At 47.7% G+C, this 26,961-nt stretch overlaps 1 protein-coding gene across 5 annotated transcripts in view; it reads left to right on the top strand.

The window, feature by feature from the left end:
* Positions 1-26,961, top strand: part of TESK2 (testis associated actin remodelling kinase 2) — a 146,776-nt gene that overhangs the window by 102,169 nt on the left and 17,646 nt on the right. For all 5 annotated transcript variants that reach the window (XM_033916665.1, XM_033916660.1, XM_033916663.1 and 2 more), the window contains one exon: positions 23,574-23,721. In XM_033916665.1, coding sequence (XP_033772556.1) covers positions 23,574-23,721 — 148 coding nt within the window. The remainder of the gene's footprint in view (positions 1-23,573; positions 23,722-26,961) is intronic.

The raw sequence follows: 26,961 nt of genomic DNA, 5'->3' as shown, positions 1-26,961 counted from the left end.
AATTTTTCTTCTTAACTATTTCTAGGCAAGAATCCAAGCTCTACCTGATACTGTGCTTGGGTTCCAACTGCCGAAATCTCCATCAAAACCTACTCCATTCCATCTAAACACTCCCAGTCATTGAAGCCCTCTCCAGCCCATCCTCCCCCAAACGGCCATATACAGACACAGACCATGCAAGTCTGCCCAGTACTGACCTTAGTTCAATATTTAATATTTTTTGATTCTAGATCCTGTGTGTTCATCCCCGCTTCTTTGAACTCAGTCACCATTTTCCTCTCCACCACCTCTCTCGGGAAGGAGGATTGAAGCCACCAGCGAAAACTGCAGTGAGCCAAACCCCGAAGAGGAAAAGGAAATGCCAGACTGTACCTCTGGGGCAACCATCGTCGAAGGAGAGCATACTGAAGCAGATGCATGAGGGCTGTTAACATCCATAAAGGGAGCACGACTCAAACAAATGGTATTGGAACCCACTAGGGCCCAGGCGATCCTGGACCTGGTACTCACCAACGGGGATAGTGTCTCGAAGGTCTCAGTAGGAGATACGCTAGCCTCCAGCGACCACAACATGGTGTGGTTCTACCTCAGGAAAGGTTTCCCTAGATCAAACATGAAAACAAAAGTACTCAACTTCCGAGGCACTGACTTCGAATGCATGGGAGATTTCGTCCACTGCAGAACCAAGCTATGACCGATGATGTGGAAGCTATGTGGTCATCCCTGAAATCTACCATACATGAAGCGACAAGCCTCTACATTAAATCAGTACACAAACGGCGGAGAAACAACAAACCCTAATGGTACTCCGCAGAAATCTCGCACCTCGTCAAGGAGAAGAAAAAAGCATTTATTTCCTACAAACGAACAGAGACTAGGGAAGCTACACTAGAACATAGGGCGAGGTCTGCAGCGGTCAAAACGGCAGTCAGGGAGGCCAAACTTCGAGTGGAAGAGACTCTGGCAAAGAACATGAAGAAAGGGGACAAATCCTTCTTCAGGTATATTAGTGATAGGAAAAAGAACACAGACGGGATAGTATGCCTTAGAAAACCAGATGGGAACTGCGCAGAATCAGATTCCGATAGAGCAGAAAATTACTGAATGAATACTTTTGCTCGGTCTTCACCTGCGAGGCATTGGGGCACGGTCCGCAGTTGCAGGCAAGGCCCAGCATGGAAGACCCGTGTCAGAATTTCGAGTTCAAGTTCACATCTGGCGAAGTCTACTACGAACTGGCAAGACTCAAGGTGAACAAAGCCATGGGTCCGGACAATCTACACCCCAGGGTGCTCAGTGAGCTGCGTGATGTCCTGGCAGAACCGCTATCAGGACTCTTCAATCTCTCCCTAAGTTCGGGGAGAGTCCCCATAGACTGGAAAACAGCTAACGTCGTTCCACTGCACAAAAAGGGTTGCAGGGCAGAGGCTGCAAACTACAGACCGGTGAGTCTCGCATCAATAGTATGCAAACTCATGGAAACACTAATCAAACGTAAATTAGACGCAATCTTGGATGAGGAGAATCTACGTGATCCCAGTCAACACAGATTCACCAAGGTTAGGTCCTGCCAATCCAATCTCATCAGCTTCTTTGACTGGGTAACAAACAGTTAGACTTGGGAGAATCCGTGGACATCTTATACCTAGACTTCAGCAAAGCTTTCGATAGTGTCCCGCATCGCAGGCTGTTGAGCAAGATGAAATCAATGGGGCTGGGAGAAACACTAACTACATGGGTCAATGACTAGCTGAGTGGCAGACTTCAGAGGGTGGTAGTTAACGGTACCCTCTCTATAAAACATCGGAGGTGACCAGTGGAGTACCGCAGGGCTCAGTCTTGGGCCCGCTCCTTTTCAACATATTCATAGGGGACCTAACTCAGGGGCTTCAAGGTAAGGTAATGTTATTCGCTGACGACGCCAAACTATGCAGTATAGTGAGAGACGGCAATTCACCCGATAGTATGACACAGGACCTACATTTCTTGGAGCTTTAGTCCTCGACCTGGCAGCTGGGCTTCAACGCTAAGAAATGCAAGATCATGCACCTCTGCACGGATTTCTGCTGCCGAACTTACACCTTGAATGGTGAGACCTTAGCTAGAACTTCAACAGAACAAGACTTGGGAGTGATCATCAGCGCAGACATGAAAACTGCTGATCACGTGGAGAAGGCTTCATCTAAGGCAAGACAGTTAGGTTGCATCCGCAGGAGTTTCGTCAGCCGGAAGCCTGAAGTCATAATGCCATTATACAGAACCATGAAGAGGCCTCATTTGGAATACTGTGTGCAATTCTGGAGGCCACATTACCGAAAAGATGTGCTGAGAGTAGAGTCGGTGCAACGGATGGCCACCAGGATGGTCTCGGGGCTCAAGGATCTATCGTACGAGGAAAGGCTGAAAAATTTGCGGCTGTACTTACTCGAGGAACGTAGGGAGAGAGGAGACATGATCGAGAAGTTTAAGTATATTACTGGCCGTATCGAGATGGAAGAAGAGATTCTCTTTCTCAAAGGACCCTTGGCCACAAGAGGGCATCCGCTCAAACTCAGGGGTGGGAAATTTCATGGCGACACCAGGAAATATTTCTTCACCGAGAGAGTGGTTGATCCTTGGAATGAGCTCCCCGTGCAGGTGATCGAGGCAAACAGCGTGCAAGAATTTAAGAGCAAATGGGATGCCCATGTGGGATCCCTTAGAGGGTTAAGCCAAGGGAACCTGTCACCAGGAGTGGGATCCCTAGGATAGTAGACTTGGGGGTGGGTCAGCAGAGTGGGCAGACCTGATGGGCTATGGCCCTTATCTGCCGTCATCTTCTATGTTTCTATGGCTCGAGCCCACCTCGCCACATCTAGGGAAGCCGCCATTGACCCCAAAACATGGAGAAAATCCTGCGCCTGAGAACACCAGGACACCATAAGGAGAACATAAGAACATAAGCAATGCCTCTGCTGGGTCAGACCTGAGGTCCATCATGCCCAGCAGTCCGCTCACGCGGTGGCCCAACAGGTCCAGGACCTATGCAGTAATCCTCTATTTATACCCTTCTATCCCCTTTTCCAGCAGGAAATTGTCCAATCCTTTCTTAAACCCCAGTACTGTGCTCTGCCCTATTACGCCCTCTGGAAGCGCATTCCAGGTGTCCACCACTCGTTGGGTAAAGAAGAACTTCCTAGCATTCATTTTGAATCTGTCCCCTTTCAACTTTTCCGAGTGCCCTCTTGTTCTTTTATTTTTCGAAAGTTTGAAGAATCTGTCCCTCTCTACTCTCTCTCTATGCCCTTCATGATCTTATAAGTCTCTATCATATCCCCTCTAAGTCTCCTCTTCTCCAGAGAAAAGAGACCCGTTTCTCCAATCTCTCAGCGTATGAGAGGTTTTCCATCCCTTTTATCAGACGTGTCGCTCTCCTCTGAACCTTCTCGAGTAACGCCATATCCTTCTTAAGGTACGGCGACCAATACTGGATGTAGTATTCCAGATGCGGGCGCACCATCTCCCGATACAAAGGCAGGATAACTTCTTTCATCCTGGTTGTAATACCCTTCTTGATTATACCTAGCATTCTATTTGCTTTCTTAGCGGCCGCTGCGCACTGTGCCATCAGCTTCATTGTCATGTCCACCATTACCCCCAAGTCCCTTTCTTGGGTACTCTCATTCAGTAACATCCCTCCCATCGTATAGTTGTACCTCGGGATTCTGCTTCCCACATGCAATACTTTACATTTCTCAACATTGAACTTCATCTGCCATGTCACTGCCCATTCCCCTAGTTTGTTCAAGTCCCTTTGCAATTCTTCGCATTCCTCTTTAGTCCCAGCTCCACTAAATAGTTTTGTATCGTCCGCAAATTTTATTATCTCACACTTCGTCCCTGTTTCTAGATCGTTTATGAATATATTAAATAGCAGCGGCCCAAGCACCAAGCCCTGCGGAACACCATTCGCGACCCTCATCCAGTCCGAGTAGTGGCCCTTCACCCCTACCCTCTTGTTTCCTACCCGCCAACCAGTTTCTGATCCATCTGTGTACGTCTCCGTCCACCCCATGGTTCTTCAGTTTCTGGAGTAGACGCTCATGAGGCACCTTGTCAAAGGCTTTTTGGAAATCAAGGTATATGATGTCTATGGGGTCTCCTCTATCCATCCATTTGTTAATTCCTTCGAAGAAGTGAATAAGTTAGTTAGGCACGATCTCCCCCTACAGAAACCATGTTGGCTTGTTATCAGAAGTTTGTTTCTTTCCAAATGTTCATCGATGTTTTCTTTTATCAGTGCTTCCGCCATTTTCCACGGAACCGAGGTCAGACTCGCAGGTCTGTAGTTTCCCGGGTCACCTCTTGATCCCTTTTTAAAGATGGGCGTGACGTTGGCTATCTTCCAATCCTCCGGGATCACGCCTGTTTTCAAGGATAGGTTGCAAATTTGCCGCAGTAGTTCCGCTATCTCCTCCTTTAATTCCTTCAAAACCCTTGGATGGATTCCGTCCGGACCCGGGGATTTGTCAGTTTTAAATTTTTCTATCTGCCTGTATACATCATCAAGGCTCACTTCCATGGATGTTAATTTTTCTGCTTGATTTCCATTGAAGATTTGCTCAGGTTCCGGTATGTTGGTTGTGTCTTCGTTTGTAAATACAGATGAAAAGAACTTGTTAAGTCTTTCCGCGACTTCTTTCTCCTCCTTCACCGCTCCCTTCCTGTCTCCTTCGTCCAGCGGTCCCACCTCCTCCCTAGCCGGCTGCTTATCTTTAACATATCTAAAGAATGGTTTGAAATTTCATGCTTCCCTGGCTAGCCTCTCTTCATACTCCCTTTTGGCTTTACGAACCACACAGTGACATTCTTTTTGATACTTCCTGTGCTCCTTCCGGTTCCCTTCAGTTTTGTCCTTTTTCCATTTCCTGAATGAATTTTTCTTATTGCCTATCGCTTCCTTCACTATTTTAGTCATCCATACCGGGTCTTTTGTTCGGGTCTTTTGTTCGACTCTTTTTGCACCCCTTTCTGAATCTGGGGATATACAGATTTTGCGCCTCACTCACCATATCCTTGAAAAAAGACCAGGCATGTTCTACCGTTTGCCATTTCTCGGAAGTGTTCCTAAGTTTCTTCCTTACCCTCATTGCTTCATAGTTTCCTTTCCTGAAGTTGAAAATTGTCGCTATGGTTCTCTTTCCGTTCGGTATTCCTACTTCAACCTTGAACTTGATCATATTATGATCGCTGTTTCCCAACGGTCCCTTTACTTGCATTTCCTTTGCAGGTCCCATTAGCCCAATCCAGAGTGGCATTTCCTCTCGTCGGTTCTCTAACAAGCTGCTCCATGAAGCAATCTTGTATAACCTCCAGGAATTCTGTCTCCCTAGACCAAATGGGATAGACACATGGGATCTATTCACAGAGAAAGGTAGGGGAGGGTCATTGGGGTGGGTAGACTAGATGGGCCGTGGCCCTTATCTGCCGTCTATTTCTATGTTTCTATCTTGAACTTCCAAGACTCCAGTCTATCCCGGGGTAGTTGAAGTCTCCCATAACAACCGTGTAATCGCTTTTGCATTCTCGCTTCATCTCGGCATCCATTTCTTTATTGATATCTCCGGTTTGCCCGGGTGGACGATAGTATAGGCCCATCTTTATTTCATGCCCTTTCCTACCCGGTATTTTAACCCATAGCGATTCCAGTTTGTTGGTCGTCTCCTCTGTGTCCATTCTTGTCGATCGTATGCTTTCTTTTACGTATAGAGCTATTCCTCCTCCTTTCTGTCCTGACCTGTCCTGGCGATAGAGCTTGTACCCCGGCAGTGCTGTATCCCATTTGTTTTCCTCATTCCACCACGTTTCAGAGATTCCAATGATGTCTATGTCCTCTGCATTGGCCACGGCTTCTAGTTCCCCCATTTTGTTTCTTAGGCTCCTTGCATTAGTATACATGCAATTTAGATCCTGGCATTTTGTCGTCTTCATTTCCTTTCCCTGTGCTTTGATCATTGGTGTCTTCTCTTTTGCTTCAATCTTTCTAACCTCCACTTCTGGGTTAGTCGACTCCTGTAATTTGTCCCTTGTTTCTTCCCAGCCTTTTTTCCCCTTAGTATCTTCATGGGATACTGTCTTCTGAATTGTCGATGCTAGGTCAACTGTCGGCTTTCCCCTTCCTCTTAGTTTAAAGCCTGTTCTATTCCTCTCTTGACGTTGTTTGCTAGAAGTCTTGTTCCCACCGCGCTCAGGTGCAGTCCATCTCTCCTGTAGAGCTTGCTCTTGCCCCAGAACGTTGTCCAGTTCCTCACGAAGTGGAACCCTTCTTCCTCACACCATCTCCTCATCCACGCATTTATTGATTGTAGTTCCTCCTGCCTTTTCACATCTGCCCTCGGTACCGGTAGGATCTCTGAGAATGCTATCTTCTGGGTCCTCATCTTCAGCTTCCTTCCCAGAATCTTGAACTGTTCTATCAGCGTGCCTCTTCTGTAGTCTCTCCTGCTGACATCATTCGTCACGATGTGGATCATTACTGCGGTCACTTCTGTCTCCGCTCCTTCCAGGATCTTCCACGATGTCCTTGGTTCTCGCTCCTGGGAGGCAGGTCACCAGTCGATCCTCTCTTCCTTCTGCTATGTGGCTGTCCACATGCCTCAGTATCGAGTCTCCCTCCAGGATCGCTGACTTTCCCTTCTTCAATTTTCGTTTCTAAACTAAACTACATCTCCACGGAAGTAGAGCTCGGCACGGTTTACAAGAACTTAAAAATGAGAAAGGGTAGGAAAAGGTTTACATAAGTTTATAAATCGAGCGGAAAAGTAAGGGAAAAGAAATTACAGGTTAGAGAAGAGCCAGGTTTTTAGTTGCTTGCGGAATAAATGGAGGGAGCTCAGGTTCCGCAGCGGGATAGTAAGGTCATTCCAGAGACCTGTGATTTTGAAAAGAAGTGATTTTCCCAGTTTACCTGCGTGGAGAATACCATGTAGGGAGGGGAAGGATAGTTTTAATTTATGGGCGGTCCTGGCGGAGTCAGGGCACGAGGAGTTGAAAGAAAGTGGGATTAGGGAAGGAAGGATGCCATGAATAATCTTAAAAGCCAGGCAAGAGCATTTGAATTGGACTCTGGAAATCACTGGGAGCCAATGAAGATTGGCCAGGAGTGGGGAGACGTGGTCAGATTTACGTTTTGCAAAAATCAGCTTGGCTGCCGTGTTCTGAATAAGCTGGAGGCTTTGGAGGCTTTTTTTTGTTAAGCATAGGTAAATGGCATTACAATAGTCAAGTTTGGAGAGGATGATGGATTGGACAAGGACGGCAAAATGTTTTTGGCGGAAGAAGGGTCTTGCTTTCCTTAGCATGTGGAGGCTGAAAAAGCATGATTTTGTCAAGGAGTTGAGGTGGTCGTTGAGAGAGAGAGGAATCGATAATGATGCCAAGGACCTTGCATGAGAACTCAAGGTGTAAGGCAGTGCCTGAGGGCAGTGCAAAGAGGGTGGGCAGGTGTTCTAACTTTGGGCCGAGCCAGAGTAATTTTGTTTTTGATTCATTTAGTTTCATCTGTACCAAGAGGGACCAGGAGTGGAGTCTCATTATGCAGGATGTTATGTTATCGTGGAGGTTGGTGAGGTTCTGGTCTGTTTCAAGAAGGACAAGGATATCGTCGGCATATGTGTAGATTGTTTCAAGGGGGGAAAGCAGGAAGAGCTTCAATGAGGACATATAGATATTAAAAAGGATAGGGGAAAGGGGTGATCCCTGAGGGACACCGCAAGAAGGTTTTGGTCTCAGGTCAATGTCCTCGGTGTACTTAACTCTCTCTTCTTCTGGGCATCGACTAGCCAATTCTTCCCCCTCGTGCGGTATTCCTAGACCTAGAACAATTACTTTCGCCCTCTACTTATGAGGTATTTAGGAAACGTCTAAAAACACACCTGTTCCTAAAACATCTTGACAACTGATCCACTTATCTCTTTCCTCTCAATAGCGACCTACTGTCCTTTTGATCACTTTTCTCCTCAACAATGAATTTCCTGTCTAATTACTTCTCTTTCTTCTTCCCCTCTTGAAGTCAGTCAATTTGTACCTTTTGTAAACCGCATAGAACTTCACGGTATTGCGGTATATAAGCTGTTATTATTATTATTATTATTCCTCTGTGGGTGTCTTCTTTGAGATCACCTGCTTCTTGCTCCCCCTTCCATGTTGGTGTTGGTGTAACTTCATCTCTTATCTGGAGTTCGTTCTCTTCCACCCTCCTCCTGTATGCTTCCTCAATGAATTCCTCGAGTTCCCTGACTTCCTTCTCAATATGTCTCTCACTCCTGAAGTCTTCAAATGCCCTGGTAGGGTCCTCCGGGGTGTAAAGTCCTTCTAGCTCCTGTATCTTGTCCTCAAGTCGCTTGACTTCTTTCTTCAAGCTTTTCAGCTCCTGACACCGACTGCATACGTATGACTGTCTCCCCGAGGGGAGGTAGTCATACATATGACAGTCTGTGCAGAACACTGAAAAGCTCATCTTCTGGTTACCTTCTGCTTCCATCGGGGTTACTACTTTAAGAAAACAGTTAAGTTTACGTGTTCCTTCTGTGCCTGCTTCCTTCTGCACCTGCTTCTTGCCTTGCTGCCTTCTTCTTTTGTGTGGGCTGCCTACGCTCTACCTTTCCTTACTTTTGCTTGTGTGTTTGTTCCTTCTGTGCCTGCTGCCTTTGCACAACCTTGCCTAACTCTTACTTGTGTGTGGTTGTTCCTTCTGTATCTGCTTCTTGCCTTGCTGCCTTCTTGTGTGTGCTGTCTTTTCTCTTCCTTACCTTACTGCTGCTTGTGTGTGTTCGTCCCTTCTGCTCCTGCTTCTTCCTTACCTTCTGTGCTTGCCGCTTCCTTACCTTTCAGTCCATTCCTGTGCTCTTGGGTGTAGTGACTTGGCCTTTCGCAAAGGCGCTCTCGCTAAGGCGAGCGCCTTTGCCGCTCGCCTAACGGCTGCGCGCCGTTGACTCCGCCCCCTTTTATGGGGGAGTTTGGGTGCTGACTCTTCCAATGCGGTGGGGGTGGGCGGAGCTAACTCTCACCCTGCCCCTAGCCTCCTGCTTTTCTCTGTCTCCCTCCTCTGCTCGTTTCTGCTTTTAAAACTGCTTTTCTCCCTTGCTCCTGCTATTCCTCTTGCTTTCCTCCTTGCTTCTACTACTCCTCTTGCTTGATGCTGTGCACCGCGTTTGCCCTTGGCTCCGCCCCCTTTTATGGGGGAGTTCGGGTGCTGACTCTTCCGACGCAGTGGGGGTGGGCGATGCTAACTCTCGCCCTGCCCCTAGCCTCCTGCTCTTCTCTGTCTCCCTCCTCTGCTCGTTTCTGCTTTTAAAACTGCTTTTCTCCCTTGCTTCTGCTACTCCTCTTGCTTTCCTCCTTGCTTCTACTACTCCTCTTGCTCGATGCAAGAGGAGTAGTAGGAGGCGAATCTGAGACTGCAATTTGCTGACCCAGGCCTCTGGAAGGAAGACCTTCCCCAAGGAGGTGTCAAAAAGAACCCCAAGATTCTCCAGGCGCTAAGAGGGGATTGACCAGCTCTTGGATAGATTGACAACCCATCCCAACGACTGCAGGAACTCCACCACCCGAGCCATGATCTAGGAGCTATCCTGGAAAGCAATGTTACTTACCGTAACAGTTGTTATCCAGAGACAGCAGGCAGCTATTCTCACTAGTGGGTGATGTCATCCGACAGAGCCTCGATACGGACGTCTCACAAGCATGTTTTGCTTGAAGAAACTCAGACGTTTCGAGATGCCCGCACCGCACATGCGCCAGTGCCTTCCTGCCCGATGGTCCGGGCGTGTCTCCTCAGTTCAGGTAACTAGCAGAAAAGCCAACCCAGGGGAGGTGGGTGGGATGTGAGAATAGCTGCCTGCTGTCCCTGGATAACAACTGTTACGGTAAGTAACATTGCTTTATCCCAGGATAAGCAGGCAGGTATTCTCACTAGTGGGTGACCTCCAAGCTGGTTAGCAACTTAGGAGAATAAATTTTGTAACACTGTTTGGCCAAACTGTCCATCCCTTCTGGAGAAAGTATCCAGACAATAATGAGAGGTGAATGTATGAACCGAGGACCAAGTGGCAGCCTTACAAATCTCCTCAATCGGTGTCGATCTGAGGAAGGCTACAGAGGCTGCCATTGCTCTGACCCTATGGGCTGTGACCCTACAGGGAAGGGGTAATCCAGCCTGGGCATAGAAGAAAGAGATACAAGCCGCCATCCAGTTGGAGATGGTGCGCTTTGATACAGGTCGTCCCAACTTGTTTGGATCAAAGGAGACGAAAAGTTGAGGAGCAGTTCTGTGTGGTTTGGTGCGATCCAAGTAGAAAGCCAAAGCATGTTTACAGTCCAGAGTGTGTAGAGCTGATTCTCCAGGATGAAAATGAGGCTTTGGAAAAAACACAGGAAGTACAATGGATTGGTTGAGATGAAATTCAGAGACCACTTTAGGTAGGAATTTCGGATGAGTGCGGAGGACCACCTTGTCATGATGGAATACTATGAAAGGTGGGTCCGCCACCAAGGCCTGAAGCTCACTGATCCTGCGAGCAGATGTGAGGGCCACCAGAAAAACCACTTTCCAAGTGAGAAACTTTAGTGGAGCCTTTCTCAGAGGCTCAAAAGGAGGTTTCATAAGCTGAGAAAGGACAACATTGAGATCCCAAACCACTGGAGGCGGTTTGAGAGGTGGATTGACATGAAAATGTTCTTTCATAAATCTGGAAACCACAGGATGAGCAGAGAGAAGTTTCCTTTGCAGAGGCTGATGGAAAGCCGCAATAGCGCTCAGGTGGACTCGTATAGAGGTCGACTTGAGACCAGACTGAGACAAGTGTAGAAGATAGTCCAACACAGAGGATAGGGAGGCTCGCTGAGGCTCCTTAGAATTGGAAATACACCATGAAGTAAATCTAGTCCATTTTTGGGAGTAGAATTGACGAGTAGCAGGCTTCCTGGAAGCCTCCAAGACATCCCTCACCGCCTGGGAAAACTGGTGAGGAGTTACGTTGAGAGGAACCAAGCTGTCAGGTGGAGAGACTGCAGGTTGGGATGAAGTAGCGATCCCTGATGCTGAGTAAGCAGTGAAGGAAACACCGGAAGGAGAAATGGCTCCCTGCTGCTGAGTTGAAGTAGAAGGGAGAACCAAGGTTGTCGGGGCCACCGAGGAGCAATCAGAATCATGGTGGCGCGGTCGGACCTCAGCTTGACCAGAGTCTTTTGTATGAGAGGAAATGTAGGAAACGCATACAGAAAGCGATTCCCCCAATCCAGCAGAAAAGCATCTGCCTCGAGGCGAAGAGGAGTGTAGATTCTGGAGCAAAATTGAGGCAGCTTGAAATTGTGGGGAGCCGCAAAGAGGTCTATCTGAGGCGTCCCCCACTGAGCAAAGATCTGATGAAGGGGTGTGGAATGGAGCGTCCATTCGTGAGGCTGGAGTAGACGACTCAAGTTGTCCGCCAAGACATTGTCCTTCCCCTGAATGTAGACAGCTTTGAGGAAGGCGTTATGGCGAACCGCCCAATCCCAGACTCTGAGAGCTTCTTGGCAGAGGGAGGCCGAGCCCGTGCCCCCCTGCTTGTTGACATAATACATGGCCACCTGATTGTCTGTGCGAATCAGGACTACCATGTCGTGAAGCAGATATTGAAAAGCCTGAAGAGCATTGAAGATGGCTCTGAGCTCCAGAAGATTGATTTGATGGAGTCGGTCCGTACTGGTCCAGAATCCCTGAGTGCGAAGCCCATCCAGATGCGCTCCCCAGGCATAGGTTGAATCGGTTGTGAGGACCTTCTGGTGGGGAGGAGAGTGAAACAGCAAACCTCTGGATAGATTCGAAGAGGTCATCCACCAAAGTAGAGACTGCCGAAGAGCAGGAGTGACGATGATGTGTCGAGTCAATGGATCCGACACCTGAGTCCACTGAGATGCCAGGGTCCACTGAGGAATTCTGAGATGGAGTCTGGCTAACAGCGTCACATGAACTGTAGAGGCCATGTGGCCCAGGAGGACCATCATGTGTCTCGCTGAGATGGACTGGCGAGAAGACACAGACTGGCAGAGATGAAGAAGAGCATCCATGCGCTGAGGAGGAAGGAATGCTCTGAGACGTATGGTATCCAGGACCGCCCCGATGAAGGGGAGTGACTGTGTAGGCTGTAGATGGGATTTGGGAAAGTTGATCTCGAATCCCAAACTCTGCAGGAACAGAATCGTGGACAGGGTCGCCGAGATGACCCCCGAGGCCGAGGGAGCCTTGATGAGCCAGTCGTCGAGGTAGGGAAATACCTGAAGACCCTGGTTCCGGAGTGCAGCGGCCACCACTACCAGACACTTCGTGAAGACTCTGGGAGACGAAGACAGACCGAATGGAAGCACTCGATACTGCAGATGCAGATGTCCCACCCGAAATCTGAGGAATTTGCGAGAGGCCGGATGAATGGGAATGTGAGTGTAGGCCTCCTTGAGATCCAGAGAGCATAACCAGTCGTTCTGCTCGAGGAGGGGGTAGAGAGAAGCAAGAGTCAGCATGCGAAACCTCTCTTTGACTAGGAATTTGTTGAGGACCCTGAGGTCCAAAATGGGTCGCAGGTCGCCCGTCTTCTTCGGAACAAGGAAGTACAGGGAGTAAAACCCCTGGTTGTGTTGGTCCACAGGACCGGCTCGACGGCCCGGAGCCAGAGCAAAGCCTGGGCTTCCTGAAGAAGAAGGGCGGTCTGTGTCAAGTTGGAAGGATACTCTCTTGGAGGGTGGTCTGGAGGGACCCGATGGAATTGAAGAGAGTATCCCTCCCTGATGATAGTCAGGACCCAGAGGTCGGTGGTTACGGCCTCCCAGCGATGATAAAAATGATGGAGGCGCCCTCCGATGGGAAAAACAGGGGGAGGCAGAACGAGGCTGGTTACGCCCTCGAAGAGACAGTCAAAAAGGCTGAGGAGCCTTAGGGACAGCAGACGGCTGAGACTTTTGCTGAGCCTTCTGAGGAGGCTGCCGCTTCGCAGGTTGCCTCTCAGGAGGAGCTTGCCTCGGCTGATAACGCCGCTGATAGATCAATGGCGGTCGAGAGGGTCGAGACTGCTGAGGCTTAGGCTTCGGCCTAAGAATGGACTGGAAGGACTTTTCATGATCAGACAATTTCTTCGTGACTGTCTCAATGGATTCATCAAAAAGATCCGCCCCAGCACACGGGACGTTTGCCAGACGGTCCTGAAGATTCGGGTCCATGTCAATGGTCCGCAACCAGGCCAAACGGCGCAACGCCACAGAGCAGTCTGCTGCTCGGGCCGAGAGCTCGAAAGCATCATAGGCAGATTGCATCAACTGAAGACGAAGCTGGGACAGCGAAGCAACCACCTCCTCAAACTCAAATCGAGCCTGGGACTCAATGTAGGGCGTGAATTTCCGAAGCACAGGCAGAAAAAATTCCAAGTAGGTGGCAAAGTGGAAATTATAATTCAGGACTCGGGACGCCATCATAGAATTCTGATAGATGCGTCGTCCAAACTTATCCATGGTCCTGCCCTCGCGGCCCGGAGGCACCGAAGCATACACCTGACCAGGATGAGACCGCTTGAGCGAGGATTCGACCAGGAGGGACTGATGAGAAAGCTGAGGTCCCTTGAAGCCCTTATGATGCACCGTGCGGTACCGAGCATCCAATTTTCCAGGGACCGCAGGGATAGAGTAAGGAGACTCAAAGCACCTCATGAAGGTCTGGTCGAGGAGCTTGTGCAGAAGTAGGCGTAAGGACTCGGCCGGAGGATGAGTCAAGTGCATGGTATCGAGGTACTCCTTGGAGTATCGAGACCCAGCATCGAGGGTAATGTCCATGTCATCCGCCATCTGTCTGAGGAACGAGGAAAAGGACAGTTGGTCCGCCAGCGCCGGTCTTCGAGAAGGACTAGAAGAAGTCGAGGCTTCGGGCTCCACAGAAGCCTGTGAGCAACAGGGCGAGTAAAACACCTCGGGGTCCTCAAACTCTGGGCCCGGAGAAGGAGACCCAGCCGAAGCAGAATACCCCATCCGAGGTAATTTCTTCTGAGGCGAGACAGTCGAGTGCCGAGAGGAATGCCTTGAAGAGTGTCTGGATCGATGCCCCTCTCGATGCCTGGAAGGGGATCGAGCCCTTCTGTGAGAATACTGGTCCCCAGAAGCCTCCATGGAGCAGATAGGACTCGAGGCCGCCGATCGGAGAGGTGGAAGAGTCGGTGCCTCCCCAGAAGCCGCCCAGGCTTGATAGGGGGTTCGGAAGAACTCGTCCTGCTTCCTGCTATGCCCAGGATTGGGAGGCCTCGAAGGTGGACGCCACACTGTGTCATGGGGCGGGGTAATAGGTTCCAAGGGAGGCAAGTCGCTAAGGGAAGCTTTCCTCGAGGGAATAGGCTCCAAGGGAGGCATATCACTAAGGGAGGCCTTTCTCGAGGGAATCGGTTCCAAGGGAGGCATGGCACTACCCGAGGACCGCCTCGAGGAACCGGACACCGCCCACCGCTCCTCCTCGCCGAGCAACGAGGTCGAGCGGCGCGGTGGAGGAGGAGGGGGCGGCCCGCCCCTCGGAACCGGAACTGGGAGGTCACTCTGGATCGAGGCAATCAGCCGGGGACCCATGGTGGTCATGAGTTCCACAAACTGAGCTTCCAGAATGGACCGCAACGAAGCCGATATGGAGGGATCGGCACCAAAAGGGGGCCCTTCCGCACGGTCTCCGTGCTCTTTCGATGCCGCGTGCTTCTGCTTGCCAGCCTTCGGCACTTTAAGCACCACCGGTGGAACTGTAGGAGTCGATACCTGTTCCGAGGAGACGGAGGAAGGCACCGGCGCCGAGGTCGAGGCCGAAACCGGTGTGAACGAGGCTGGTTTTAGAAGGCCCGAAGCAGCCGGGGAGGCAGAGGGCTTCGCCGACGGAGTCGAAGCACCAGTCGATGTTGAAGCTGAAGGATCCAACGAAGCTTCCATCTTGAACATGGACTCCCACAGCAGACAGCGGCGCTTAAACGCTCGCGCCGTCAGAGTGGAGCAAGGCTGGCACGATTTCGGAAAGTGATCCGGACCCAGACACTGTAGGCAGCGTTGATGCGGGTCCGTGAGCGAAATCGCGCACTGGCACTTGCTGCACTTTTTAAAACCGGTGATCGGCCGGGACATAGGCCAGAAAAGCTCCGCCGCAAGGTCGAAGGCGCGGGGCCCCAGCCACGCGGCCGACCTGGTGTCGGAAGAAAAAAATAAAAAAAAAGAAATCAAAGAAAGAAAGAAATGCACGAGAGAGCCAAAAGAACCCAACCCGCGGCAATACAGAAGGCAAAAAACAGATTCAATGGGCGCAGAATTGAAGTAAACTTCTCAGCTCCGCGGAAGAAAAAGAACTGAGGAGACACGCCCGGACCATTGGGCGGGAAGGCACTGGCGCATGCGCGGTGCGGGCATCTCGAAACTTCTGAGTTTCTTCAAGCAAAACATGCTTGTGAGACGTCCGTATCGGGGCTCTGTCGGATGACATCACCCACTAGTGAGAATACCTGCCTGCTTGTCCTGGGATAATGACTTTGCTCGAATCAACCAGTCGTCCAGATAGGGATGAACCAGAATGTCCTCTTTGCGCAAACCACCACCACGACCACCTTAACCTTGGTTTAACGACCTTGGGGCCATGGCCAGACAAAAAGGAAGCGCACAAAACTGATAGTGCCATCCCAAGATCGCAAAGCGAAGGAACTGCTGATGGGAGGCCCGGATCGGAACATGCAAGTAGGCCTTCGTTAGATCAAGATAAGTCAGATATTCCCCTGGCTGAACTGCTAAAAAAACTGACTGCAGCGTCTCCATGCAAAAAGATGGAACCCTGAGAGCCCTGTTGACCCCTTTCAAATTGAGGATGGGCCAAAAAGTCCCCTCTTTCTTGGGCACCATAAAGTAAATGGAGTACCTGCTGGTGCAACATTCCTGAGGGGGAACTGGAACCACTTCTTTGAGATCTAGCAACCCTTGAAGGGTCTGGCGAAAAGCCTGCTTCTTCCAGGCCAAAAGACAAGGAAAAGCTAGAAAATGATCTGGCAAGGAGCGGGCAAACTCCAGATCATATTCGTCCTGAATCACCTCCAGGACCCACTGATCGAACATGATCTCTGCCCACTTTGGCTAGAAGTTGCGCAGATGGGCGCGGGGGAACCAGCGGAGGAATTCCCAGCTCCCCCACGGGCCTCCCGAAAGGCCAGCATGAGCTGAAAACGACCCTGGGAGGTCCTGGGGGTAAAAAAGGAAGTGGCCCCTCAACCAGGGCATAGACGGAGATCATTCAAGCACCCTCTAGCATTGCCACCCCACTCCAGCGGCCTAGCCCTATCTTTAGGCAAGTGAGGCACCTTAGTCATTTAAGGTCTGAACCAACTTGTCCAAATCTTCTCCAAACAAGAAAGACCCCTAAAGGGAAATTTCATCAGCTTAGCCTTGGACGCTGCATCCGCCGACCATGCCCGAAGCTCGCAAAAGATCATACATGGCATCTGAGAGATAAGAAGCACCCATCTTAATCTTGGCAACTTCCTGCTCTACTAAGTCCCAGTTATCAGACTTGCGGTGAAGGATACGCTCAGCCCAGGGAAAACAAGCCCAAGCAACCAGACCATCACACATCGCTGCCTGGACCACCAGAGCAGTAGCATAAAACTGTTTGAGAGACTCCACTTTACGCTCCTCAGGGTCCCTTAACACAGAGCCACCCTCAACAGGCACAATATGCCACTTCGCGATGGCTGAGACCACCGTATCCACCACAGGTGACTTTAAGGTGTCCCGCTCAAACGCACGGACTTTAATAAAATGGGAGAGTACCTGAAGAAAGAGCTATTACGATGGGAGGACATAAGAGAAGCGGAAAGGAGCAATAAAACTCACCTGTTCCAGAAGTATGTAGACAGTTGACCCGTTCCTCTCTTCCCCTCTATAACGGTTCTCTTGCCCTTTCCCCCTCTTGTTCCCCCTTCCCTTAAAGTTCTCTCAACTTGTACTTCACTAATCTTTTGTAAACCTCATAGAACTTAACGGTACTGCGGTATATAAACTGTTGTTATTATTATTATTATGATTATTATTAAAAATGGCTATGGATCTTTTATATGAAGAAAATAAATAAAAACAAGAGAAAAGGAAACCAATATGGTTCTCCAAACTAGTGGCAGAGAAAATAAAGGCAAAGTGTTGGCGTTCCTGAAATATAAAAAACTCAAGAAGAGGAGTACAGAAAGGACTACCAGATGAAACTGAAAGAAGCCAAGAGATACATCTGGCAAAAGCACAGGCGGAAGAGCAAATGGCTAAAAATGTAAAAAAAAAGGAGACAAATTTTTTTTCAGATATATTAGTCAAAGGAGGAAGATGAAAAATGGAATTGCAAAACCTAAAAGATGCTATGAACCATTATGTTGAGAGTGATGAGGAAAAAGCAAACGTGCTAAACAAATACTTTTCTTCTATGTTCACGGAAGAAAATCCTGGAGAAGGACCGAGATTGTCTGGCAAAGTTACACAAGAAAATGTAGATTCTGCGCCGTTCACAGAGGAAAGTGTTTATGAACACCTTGAAAAACTGTAGGTTGACAAAGCGATGGGACTCGACAGGATCCATCCCAGGATACTGAGGGAGCTCAAAGAGGCTCTGGCGGGACCTATTAAAGACTTGTTCACAAATCTCTGTAGATGGGAGTGGTTCCTGAAGATTGGAGAAGAGCAGATGTGGTCCCTATACACAAAAGTGGTCACAGAGATGAAGCGGGAAGCTACAGGCCAGTAAGCCTCACTTCGATTGTTGGAAAAATAATGGAAGTGTTGCTGAAAGAAAGGATGTTGAACTACCCTTGCTAAAGTATCTGACTTGTTCCTGGCCAAATCCAATGGCCTCCACTCTAGCCTCATCCTTCTCGATCTGTCTGCTGCCTTCGACACAGTTGATCGACATGAGAATCTAATATAATAAAAGCCTAAACGCGCATGTGCACTCCCACCTGCGTGTTCCGTTTTCCGTGCGCTGTAGGGCCCTGCAGGTAGGAGTGCGCATGCGTGTGGAGGCTTGCGGCCGCGGCAGCTGTCAGCGGAAGCCAGATGCAAGGTAAGGGGTGCTGCTGGACAGGGGAACAGACAGGGGGGGAGAAGAAAAAGGAAGGGAGGCCTGGACGAGTTACTGGGGTATGCCAGAACAACCGGGGTACCAGCAGGGCGTGGAAAAGCTACAAAATAATTGGTGTACCAAGGTTCATTCAAGCAAAGCCGTCATGCAAATCACAAGTGAGTTTCATGCAAAGAAATAATAAGAAAGCCCTACTCCAATGAGATATGCGGAGAGTTAAAAGAATATGCAATGTAACCCAAGAATTATAGGGATTAATAGGGGGAACCATGCTACCGGAAGGGTATCGTATGAAAGTACAGCTACTCACAATAGTAGCACATGGAGGTACAACCAGTCAGAGAGAAAAAAATAAAAAGCCAAATTGGAGGCCTACTGCTGGACAGCGGGACAGGAAAGAGGTGCTGATGGACAGAGGAAGAGACGGGGGGGGGAAGAAAAAGGAAGGGAGGCCTACTGTTGGACAGGGGGACAGGAAAGAGGTGCTGCTGGACAGGGGGAGATAAAAAGAAGGGCTGCTGCTGGATAAGGGGAGCAGTGAAGGGGTGGTGGTGGACACAGGGAAGGTAAAAGGAAGGGAGAATGGGAGGACAGCCGAGGAAAAATATAGACAAAAATACAGAAAGCAGCTAAGGAGAGAGAGAGAGAAAAACAGACACACACATATATTCTAGCATCCGTTAATGTAACGGGCTATAAGACTAGTATAAGAATAACTTGCCATCACCTGCTCCTCGACACACTATCCTCGCTGGGATTCCAGGGTTCTGTTCTCTCCTGGTTTTCTTCTCTCCTATCGTTATGGTGGATCGTCCTCCGCTGCCATACCACTGTATCTGTGTACCTCAAGGCTCGATCCTGGGTCCTCATCTTTCCGTATATACCCACTCTTTCGGTATACTGATCTCCTCTCATGGTTTTCAATATCACCTCTTTGCTGATGACTCCCAGATGTACTTCTCCACACCAGATATCTCTACAGCCTGCCCGAATCTCAGCCTGCCTGTTTGACATTGCAACTTGGATGGAGAGACGATGGAACTTCTATCTACGTGGGTGTAGTCTACAGACCTCCGACTCAATCGCAGCAAATTGATAAGGATCTGATTTGGATATCCAAAAGTTTGGAAGGAACAGGGACTATAAACCCCCTAAACAAATTCCAACAGCCCTACCAAGGGAGATGGGTACAGATCACATCAACACCTGCTGGAGACTGAAAGAAGACTGAGGTAAATGGAGAAGGGAGTATATTATATACTGTCCCACAGTTTTGTTTTCAGTCTCCACCTGCTGGTCATGATTGGATATATACCATTTGTAAAGATTAACCTCTACTGGTCTGGAGAGTGCTAAAGAAGAGGAGGTTCTGCTGTTGGGAGATTTCAACCTGCCGGATGCGGACTGGAATGTTCACCTGCGGAATCGGAAAGAAGTAGAGAGATTGTGGATGCCTTTCAAGAGGCTCTGCTCAGACAAATGGTGACGGAACCCACAAGGGAAAAAGTGATATTGGATCTGGTCCTCACAAATGGAGAGAGTATCTCTAATGTTCGAGTGGGTGCTCAACTGGGAAGTAGCGATCATCAAACGGTTTGGTTTGATATAACGGCTAAGGTGGAGAGCGGCCGCACGATACTTAAAAAGTCCTAGATTTCAAACGTACGGACTTTAATGTAATGGGAGAGTACCTGAAGAAAGAGCTGTTAGGATGGGAGGACATAAGAGAAGTGGAAAGACAGTGGTCTAAGCTGAAAGGAGCGATAAAAATGGCTACGGACCTTTATGTGAAGAAAATCAATAAAAACAAGAGAAAAAGGAAGCCGATATGGTTCTCCAACCTAGTGGCTGAGAAAATAAAGGCGAAAGAGTTGGCATTCGTGAAATATAAAAAAACCCAAGAAAAGGAGATCAGAAAGGACTACAGGGTGAAACTGAAAGAAATCAAGAGAGAGATACGTCTGGCGAAAGCACAGGCGGAAGAACAAATGGCTAAAAATGTAAAAAAGGGAGACAAAAATTTTTCAGATATTAGAGAAAGGAGGAAGATGAAAAATGGAATTGATAGGCTAAAAGATGCTGAGAACCAATATGTGGAGAGTGATGAGGAGAAAGCAAACGTGCCAAACAAATACTTCTGTTCTGTGTTCACAGAAGAAAATCCTGAAAAAGGACCGAGATTGTCTGGCAAAGTTACACGAGAAAATGGAGTAGATTCTGCGCCGTTCACAGAGGAGGGTGTTTATGAGCAACTTGAAAACTGAAGGTGGACAAAGCGATGGGACCAGACGGGATCCATCCCAGGATACTAAGGGAGCTCAGAGAGGTCTGGCGAGTCCTATTAAAGACTTGTTCAACAAATCTCTGGAGATGGGAGTGATTCCTGGGGATTGGAGGAGAGCGGATGTGGTCCCTATTCATAAAAGTGGTCACAGGGATGAAGCAGGAAACTACAGGCCGGTGAGCCTCGCATCAGTTGTTGGAAAAATAATGGAAGTTTTGCTGAAAGAAAGGATAGTGTACTTCCTTGAATCTAATGGGTTACAGGATCCGAGGCAACATGGCTTTACAAAAGGTAAATCGTGCCAAACGAACCTGATTGAATTTTTTGATTGGGTGACCAGAGAGCTGGATCGAGGACATATGCTAGATGTAATTTACTTGGATTTCAGCAAAGCCTTTGATACAGTTCCTCATAGGAAGCTGTTGAACAAACTTGAAGGGCTGAAGTTAGGACCCAAAGTGGTGAACTGGGTCAGCAACTGGCTGTCGGACAGACGCCAGAGGGTGGTGGTTAATGGAAGTCGCTCGAAGGAAAGAAAGGTGAGTAGTGGAGTCCCTCAGAGTTCAGTGCTGGGGCCAATCCTGTTCAATATGTTTGAGTGACATTGTTGAAGGGTTAAAAGGAAAAGTGTTAAAAGGAAAAGTGTGCCTTTTTGCAGATGATACTAAGATTTGTAATAGAGTAGACACCGAAGAGGGAGTGGAAAATATAAAAAAAGGATATGCAAAAGTTAGAGGAATGGTCTAATGCCTGGCAACTAAAATTCAATGCAGAGTAATGCATTTGGGGATTAATAATAGGAAGGAACCGTATATGCTGGGAGGAGAGAAGCTGATATGCACGGACAGGGAGAGGGACCTTGGGGTGATAGTGTCCGAAGATCTAAAGGTGAAAAAACAGTGTGACAAGGCAGTGGCTGCTGCCAGAAGGATGCTGGGCTGTATAAAGAGAGGCGTAGACAGTAGAAGAAAGAAGGTGTTGATGCCCCTGTACAGGTCATTGGTGAGGCCCCACTTGGAGTATTGGGTTCAGTTTTGGAGACCGTATCTGGCGAAAGACGTAAGAAGACTTGAGGCGGTCCAGAGGAGGGCGACGAAAATGATAGGAGGCTTGCGCCAGAAGACGTATGAGGAGAGACTGGAAGCCCTGAATATGTATACCCAGAGGAAAGGAGAGACAGGGGAGATATGATTCAGACGTTCAAATACTTGAAGGGTATTAACATAGAAAGGAAAATGGTAAAACCTGAGGACATAATTTGAGGTTGAGGGGTGGTAGATTCAGGGGCAATGTTAGGAAATTCTACTTTACGGAGAGGGTAGTGGATGCCTGGAATGCGCTCCCGAGAGAGGTGGAGAGTAAAACTGTGACTGGGTTCAAAGAAGCGTGGGACAGAGGTTCTAGAATCAGAAAATAATATTAAATATTGAACTAAGGCCAGTACTGGGCAGACTTGCACGGTCCGTGTCTGTATATGGCCGTTTGGTGGAGGATGGGCTGGGGAGGGCTTCAATGGCTGGGAGGGTGTAGATAGGCTGGAGTAAGTCTTAACAGAGATTTCGGCAGTTGGAACCCAAGCACAGTACCGGATAAAGCTTTGGATTCTTGCCCAGAAATAGCTAAGAAGAAAAAATTTAAAAATTTAAATTGAATTAGGTTGGGCAGACTGGATGGACCATTCGGGTCTTTAACTGCTGTCATCTACTATGTTACATCTCAAAACTCAATATGGCTAAAACTGAATTCCTTATCTTTCCATCTAAACTCACCTCCCTTCCCCTCCATTCTCTATTGCTGTGAATAACACTCTCCTCCTCCCTGTCTCGTCAGCTCGCAACCTCGGGATGATCTTTGACTCCTCTCTGTCTTTCTCTGCTCAGATCCAACAAACTGCCAAAACCTGTTGCTCCCTCTTCTATATTACTAAAATCTGACCCCTCTTTTCTGAACACACTACGAAAACCCTTCCACGCTCTCATCACCTCATGCTTAGACTGCTGCAACGTACTTCTCTCGGGCCTCCTGCACATTTATCTCTCACCCCTTCAATCCATTCAAAATGCATATTCCGTGAGAGCAGCTATTCTTACATACGTAATCCCTCTCCTCAAGTCGCTTCATTGACTCCCCATCTGTTCAAGTTTATTAAAAGTTTGATTGAATCACAATATCAAAGATTTCAAAGTAATGTACAATATAAAAAATGGGGAAAACTGACAAAATGGTTAGTAAACAGCACAAACGATGACAACAAATAAGCTACAGATTAAAACAAAAGGGAGCCATAAGGAACTACAATCAGTACAGGAACGATAACGGTAAAAGGGCAATACATGGGGATAGGATGAATTTATAAACATGGCCTCGTATGAATGCTATGTGTCAAACGCGTCTTTATACAAAACTTTTTAATATTCCTTTGAATCTGTCTAATGACTTCTCTTCCCTTAATTGTTTTCAAATACAGTTCCAACTCCTCTTATTGACTTGCAAGTGCATTCACTCTGTAGCCCCCCAATATCTCTCAAGCTCGAATTAACTCCAAAAAGTGACCTTTGAGAAGTTGTCCTTACCCGCGATACACTGTATTCTGCAAAATATATTGTTTAGGCGTGTTGAGCCACCACACAAATAAAGCAGAGTTCTGAAATAACCGAGTACTCTTGTGTTTTGAAAGTCTCTACTGACAATGCCAGTTTCTGTCCCTTCTTTCTTGCCGCACCATATTCCTGGAACTTGCTGCCTGAATCAATGTCATGCTCAATCTCTAGCAGTCTTCAAATCCAAGCTAAAAGCTCCCTTATGAAACTGCTGTCAGATGCCTTTCCTCTCCCAGAATCTCCCCACCCCTGAGATGTCCTGTCTGTCCAAATTAGATTGTAAGCTGCTCTTAGCAGGGACCATGTTAAATGTACAGTGCTGCGTATGCCTTTCAGCACTATAGAAATGATAAATAGTAGCTCATGCCTATTCCTTTGGAATAACTTTGAAACCTGGCTTGTTTCAGGCACTTCAGGCCTGAACTGGTGCATCTCTGATCTTTAGGCTTCTAGAAAAAGTTAGTGGGAAACTATTTTCCTGTACAGAATCTTGTCAGTGATGTGCCCCACGCATGAAGATTCAAGTCCACTAACTTCCTTCCTCATTTGAATCATTCTCTTACAGATGGACCCAAAGCTGCGTCCTTCGTTTGCAGAGATTGTTAAAACACTGGAAGAGATAATGGATCGTCTGAATAAGGAAGAGTTGGAAAGGAACAAGCAGCTTCTTATTCCTGACGGCTATGAAAGAAAAGCATTTTCTGTTCCAAAAGGTGGGCTTGCTTTGGGGTGTCTGCAACGTAGCATTCAGTAAAAGTTTTTAGAATGATATAATCTGAGCATTGATTAGTGAACGAGGGATGACCCCTGCAGTCCAGCCTGCTTGTCACTACTGGCCTTCTGACTCCATCTCGCTGCTTTCATGCTTTAAAACGGGGGTCCCCAACCACCGGGCTGTAGGCTGTGCCAAATTGGGCTGCATAGATAAGGTTACCTGGACATGTCGGGTTTTTTTGTTGTTGTCCAGGAGCCCGGATGGTTTTTGAAAAAAATGGGGAAGTCTGCCATCATGTTTCTATCTAACATAAAATCATAAGAATAGCTTTACTGGGTCAGACCAATGGTCCATCAAGCCCAGTAGCCCATTTTCACAGTGGCCAATCTAGGTCTCTAGTACCTGGCCAGAACCCAAGGAGTAGCAACGTTCTATGCTACCGATCCAGGGCAAGCAGTGTTTAGCTATTAGTGAAGTGTTAAATTTCTGTTTTCCATAATAAAGTGCAGATATTGAAGGTTCATTTAATAAGCTACTACTAGATTTTTTTTTTTTGCTTAAAATGTCTTATTTGCTGACAGGAGAATGATTTCCTATGCTTTTGTGGTTGTAACACTGCTTTAGTGGGGTTCTAAGAAATCCAACCCCACTTATTATAATAAGCATATTGGAGATTCTAGTGTTTTGTACTGATTTGTTTCTTTAGCGTCCCTACAGACCTGCACAGAACAAATGGGTTTACAGTCCTTTGCCAGCAGATGGAGACTGAGACACATTGACTTTTGGCTGTAGTACAAGTGGGCTTTGCACTGCAGTCCCATCTACAATCAGTCTGTTCTCAGTCTCCAGCAGGTGGAAAGCCTGTGCAGTCTTTCCTTGGTTAAGTTTAGGGCCTGTTGGAGTGGCCTTTTTGTCCATGTTTGTGGGTGCTGGATAGAGCTTGGACCCTTTTGGGGATCCGTACGACCTCAGGGATGCCACACTCAACTGGTCAAGTCCCTCTCCCCATATTCACCCACCTCCCCAAATTTTTTTTTCTTAGAGATGCCTCAGCTGTAAGGCTTGCCACAGTTCAGGCAAGGTTGAGAGCCTGTGGAGTCTGCTCTTTTGTTTGTTAGTTGTAGTTTAAAAAAAAAAAACACACCAAAAAACCACACCTTGAGGCAGTCCCGGTCTGAAGGGAAGCTTTTAATTAGCTTTAATTGAACTTAATTGGTAACCGGTGTGTGTGTGTTTTTCCTTAGTGGCGGTTCACGATGAGCACTTTAAAGGGGAAAAAGTGCTCATTGTGTGCCCGAGTGGTGAACAAGGCTGGCATGTGCATGTGGCTGTTGCAAGGGGCAATCCTTGCCAACTTCGGGTACCTCCGAGTAGGGTTCCCCTACACTGTATTAGTGGGGTTCTAAGGAATCCAACCCCACTTATTATAAACATATTGGAGACTCTAGTGTTATTTCTGTACTGATCTGTTTTTCAGTTAAACAAACTTTGACATAAAATGTTTCATCAATATATCATTGCTGAGTGAGAAAACATAAGTTATAGCTAACTCCCTCGTATCAAGCTGCACTAAGGTTTTTTAGTGCAGGACAGAGCAGTAAATGCTCTGATGCTCATAAAATTCCTTAAAGTGGAGCACGTACCTTGCCAGCCCATGATAAAAACCTCTAATCCAGCTTGGGGGATATAATATCAAGAAATTTGCTCCATTAAGCAAAAATAGCAGAGCTTTATGTAATCAGTGGCTGCTTTGAGGGACCTTAGGATGAGCTGTAAAACATATTTTTAAATTATTTTCTGATCAAGCACAAATTAATGGGAAATACTTCAATTTGGACAGTTTTTCCAACTTTAGGTTTTTCTGGACAACCCTAATGTACAGTGAAGATGACTTGTGAAGCAAAGCTCAAACCAGAAATGGATTAACTTTGTAACGTAGGACAAGGAACTCAAAATAGTGAAATGACTTCCAGGATCCTCAGCTACCAGGAATGCCAGACAAATTCTGACTGATATTATCCACCTCTGAACAAATGACCTAACCAACAATAACTGACTTGTAGCGCAGAAAGCTTTTCGGGATCTGGGGGAGGAAATAAAACCTTTTATAAAGACACTAGCTTTTACATAAGTACTGCCTACTTATGGAAAGGGAGAGGCAATAAGAACTTCAATACGTGGCTCAAAGCCTGGTGTCATCAAGAAGGTTTTAGGTATATAGGAGAATGGGGCAATACATGGAAAAACAAGACACTATTGTAATGATGGACTGCACTTTGCCATGGCAGGAAAAAAATCCTAGCTGAGAAATTCAGGCAATATGTTTCTAGGCATTTAAACTAGAAGGTGGGGATGGCATATGTGTATGGAGGCCACCCCCCAGCAAAAGACAAGATCTGATGATAAAGATAGCAATGAAAACAACAATATTAGCAAATCACTTCCTAGTGATTCAACAGGAAATGAGATGAAATTAAACACACTACAAAAAATGATTGTTGTGGAATAGGAGCTGAAAAGCAATTGCCACAAATGCCCAGTCTAAGCAACAAAAATCAGGATCTGCAAGCCTTAAAGCACAGTTACTTACCGTAACAGGTGTTATCCAGGGACAGCAGGCAGATATTCTTAACACATGGGTGACGTCACCGACGGAGCCCTCGGTACGGACCTTTTAACTAGAAGTTTCTAGTTGGCCGCACCGCGCGTGCGCGAGTGCCTTCCCGCCCGACGGAGGAGTGCGTGGTCCCCAGTTAGGATAAGCCAGCTAAGAAGCCAACCCGGGGAGGTGGGTGGGACTTAAGAATATCTGCCTGCTGTCCCTGGATAACACCTGTTACGGTAAGTAACTGTGCTTTATCCCAGGACAAGCAGGCAGCATATTCTTAACACATGGGTGACCTCCAAGCTAACAAAGAGGGAGGAGGGATGGTTGGCCATTAGGAAAATAAATTTTGTAACACAGATTGGCCGAAGTGTCCATCCCGTCTGGAGAATGCATCCAGACAGTAGTGAGTAGTGAACGTGTGAACTGAGGACCAAGTGGCCGCCTTGCAGATTTCCTCGATGGGCGTGGAACGGAGGAAAGCCACAGAAGCAGCCATAGCTCGGACTCTGTGGGCCGTGACAGATCCTTCCAGTGAGAGACCGGCCCGAGCATAACAGAAGGCAATACAGGCAGCAAGCCAATTTGAAAGTGTCCGTTTGGAGACAGGACGGCCCAAACGGTTGGGATCGA

Source organism: Geotrypetes seraphini, chromosome 12 (genome assembly GCF_902459505.1).
Source record: "Geotrypetes seraphini chromosome 12, aGeoSer1.1, whole genome shotgun sequence".
Taxonomy (NCBI): Eukaryota; Metazoa; Chordata; class Amphibia; order Gymnophiona; family Dermophiidae; genus Geotrypetes; species Geotrypetes seraphini.
Note: the sequence above shows the minus strand (reverse complement) of the source record. Positions and strands in the feature narration are given on the sequence as shown.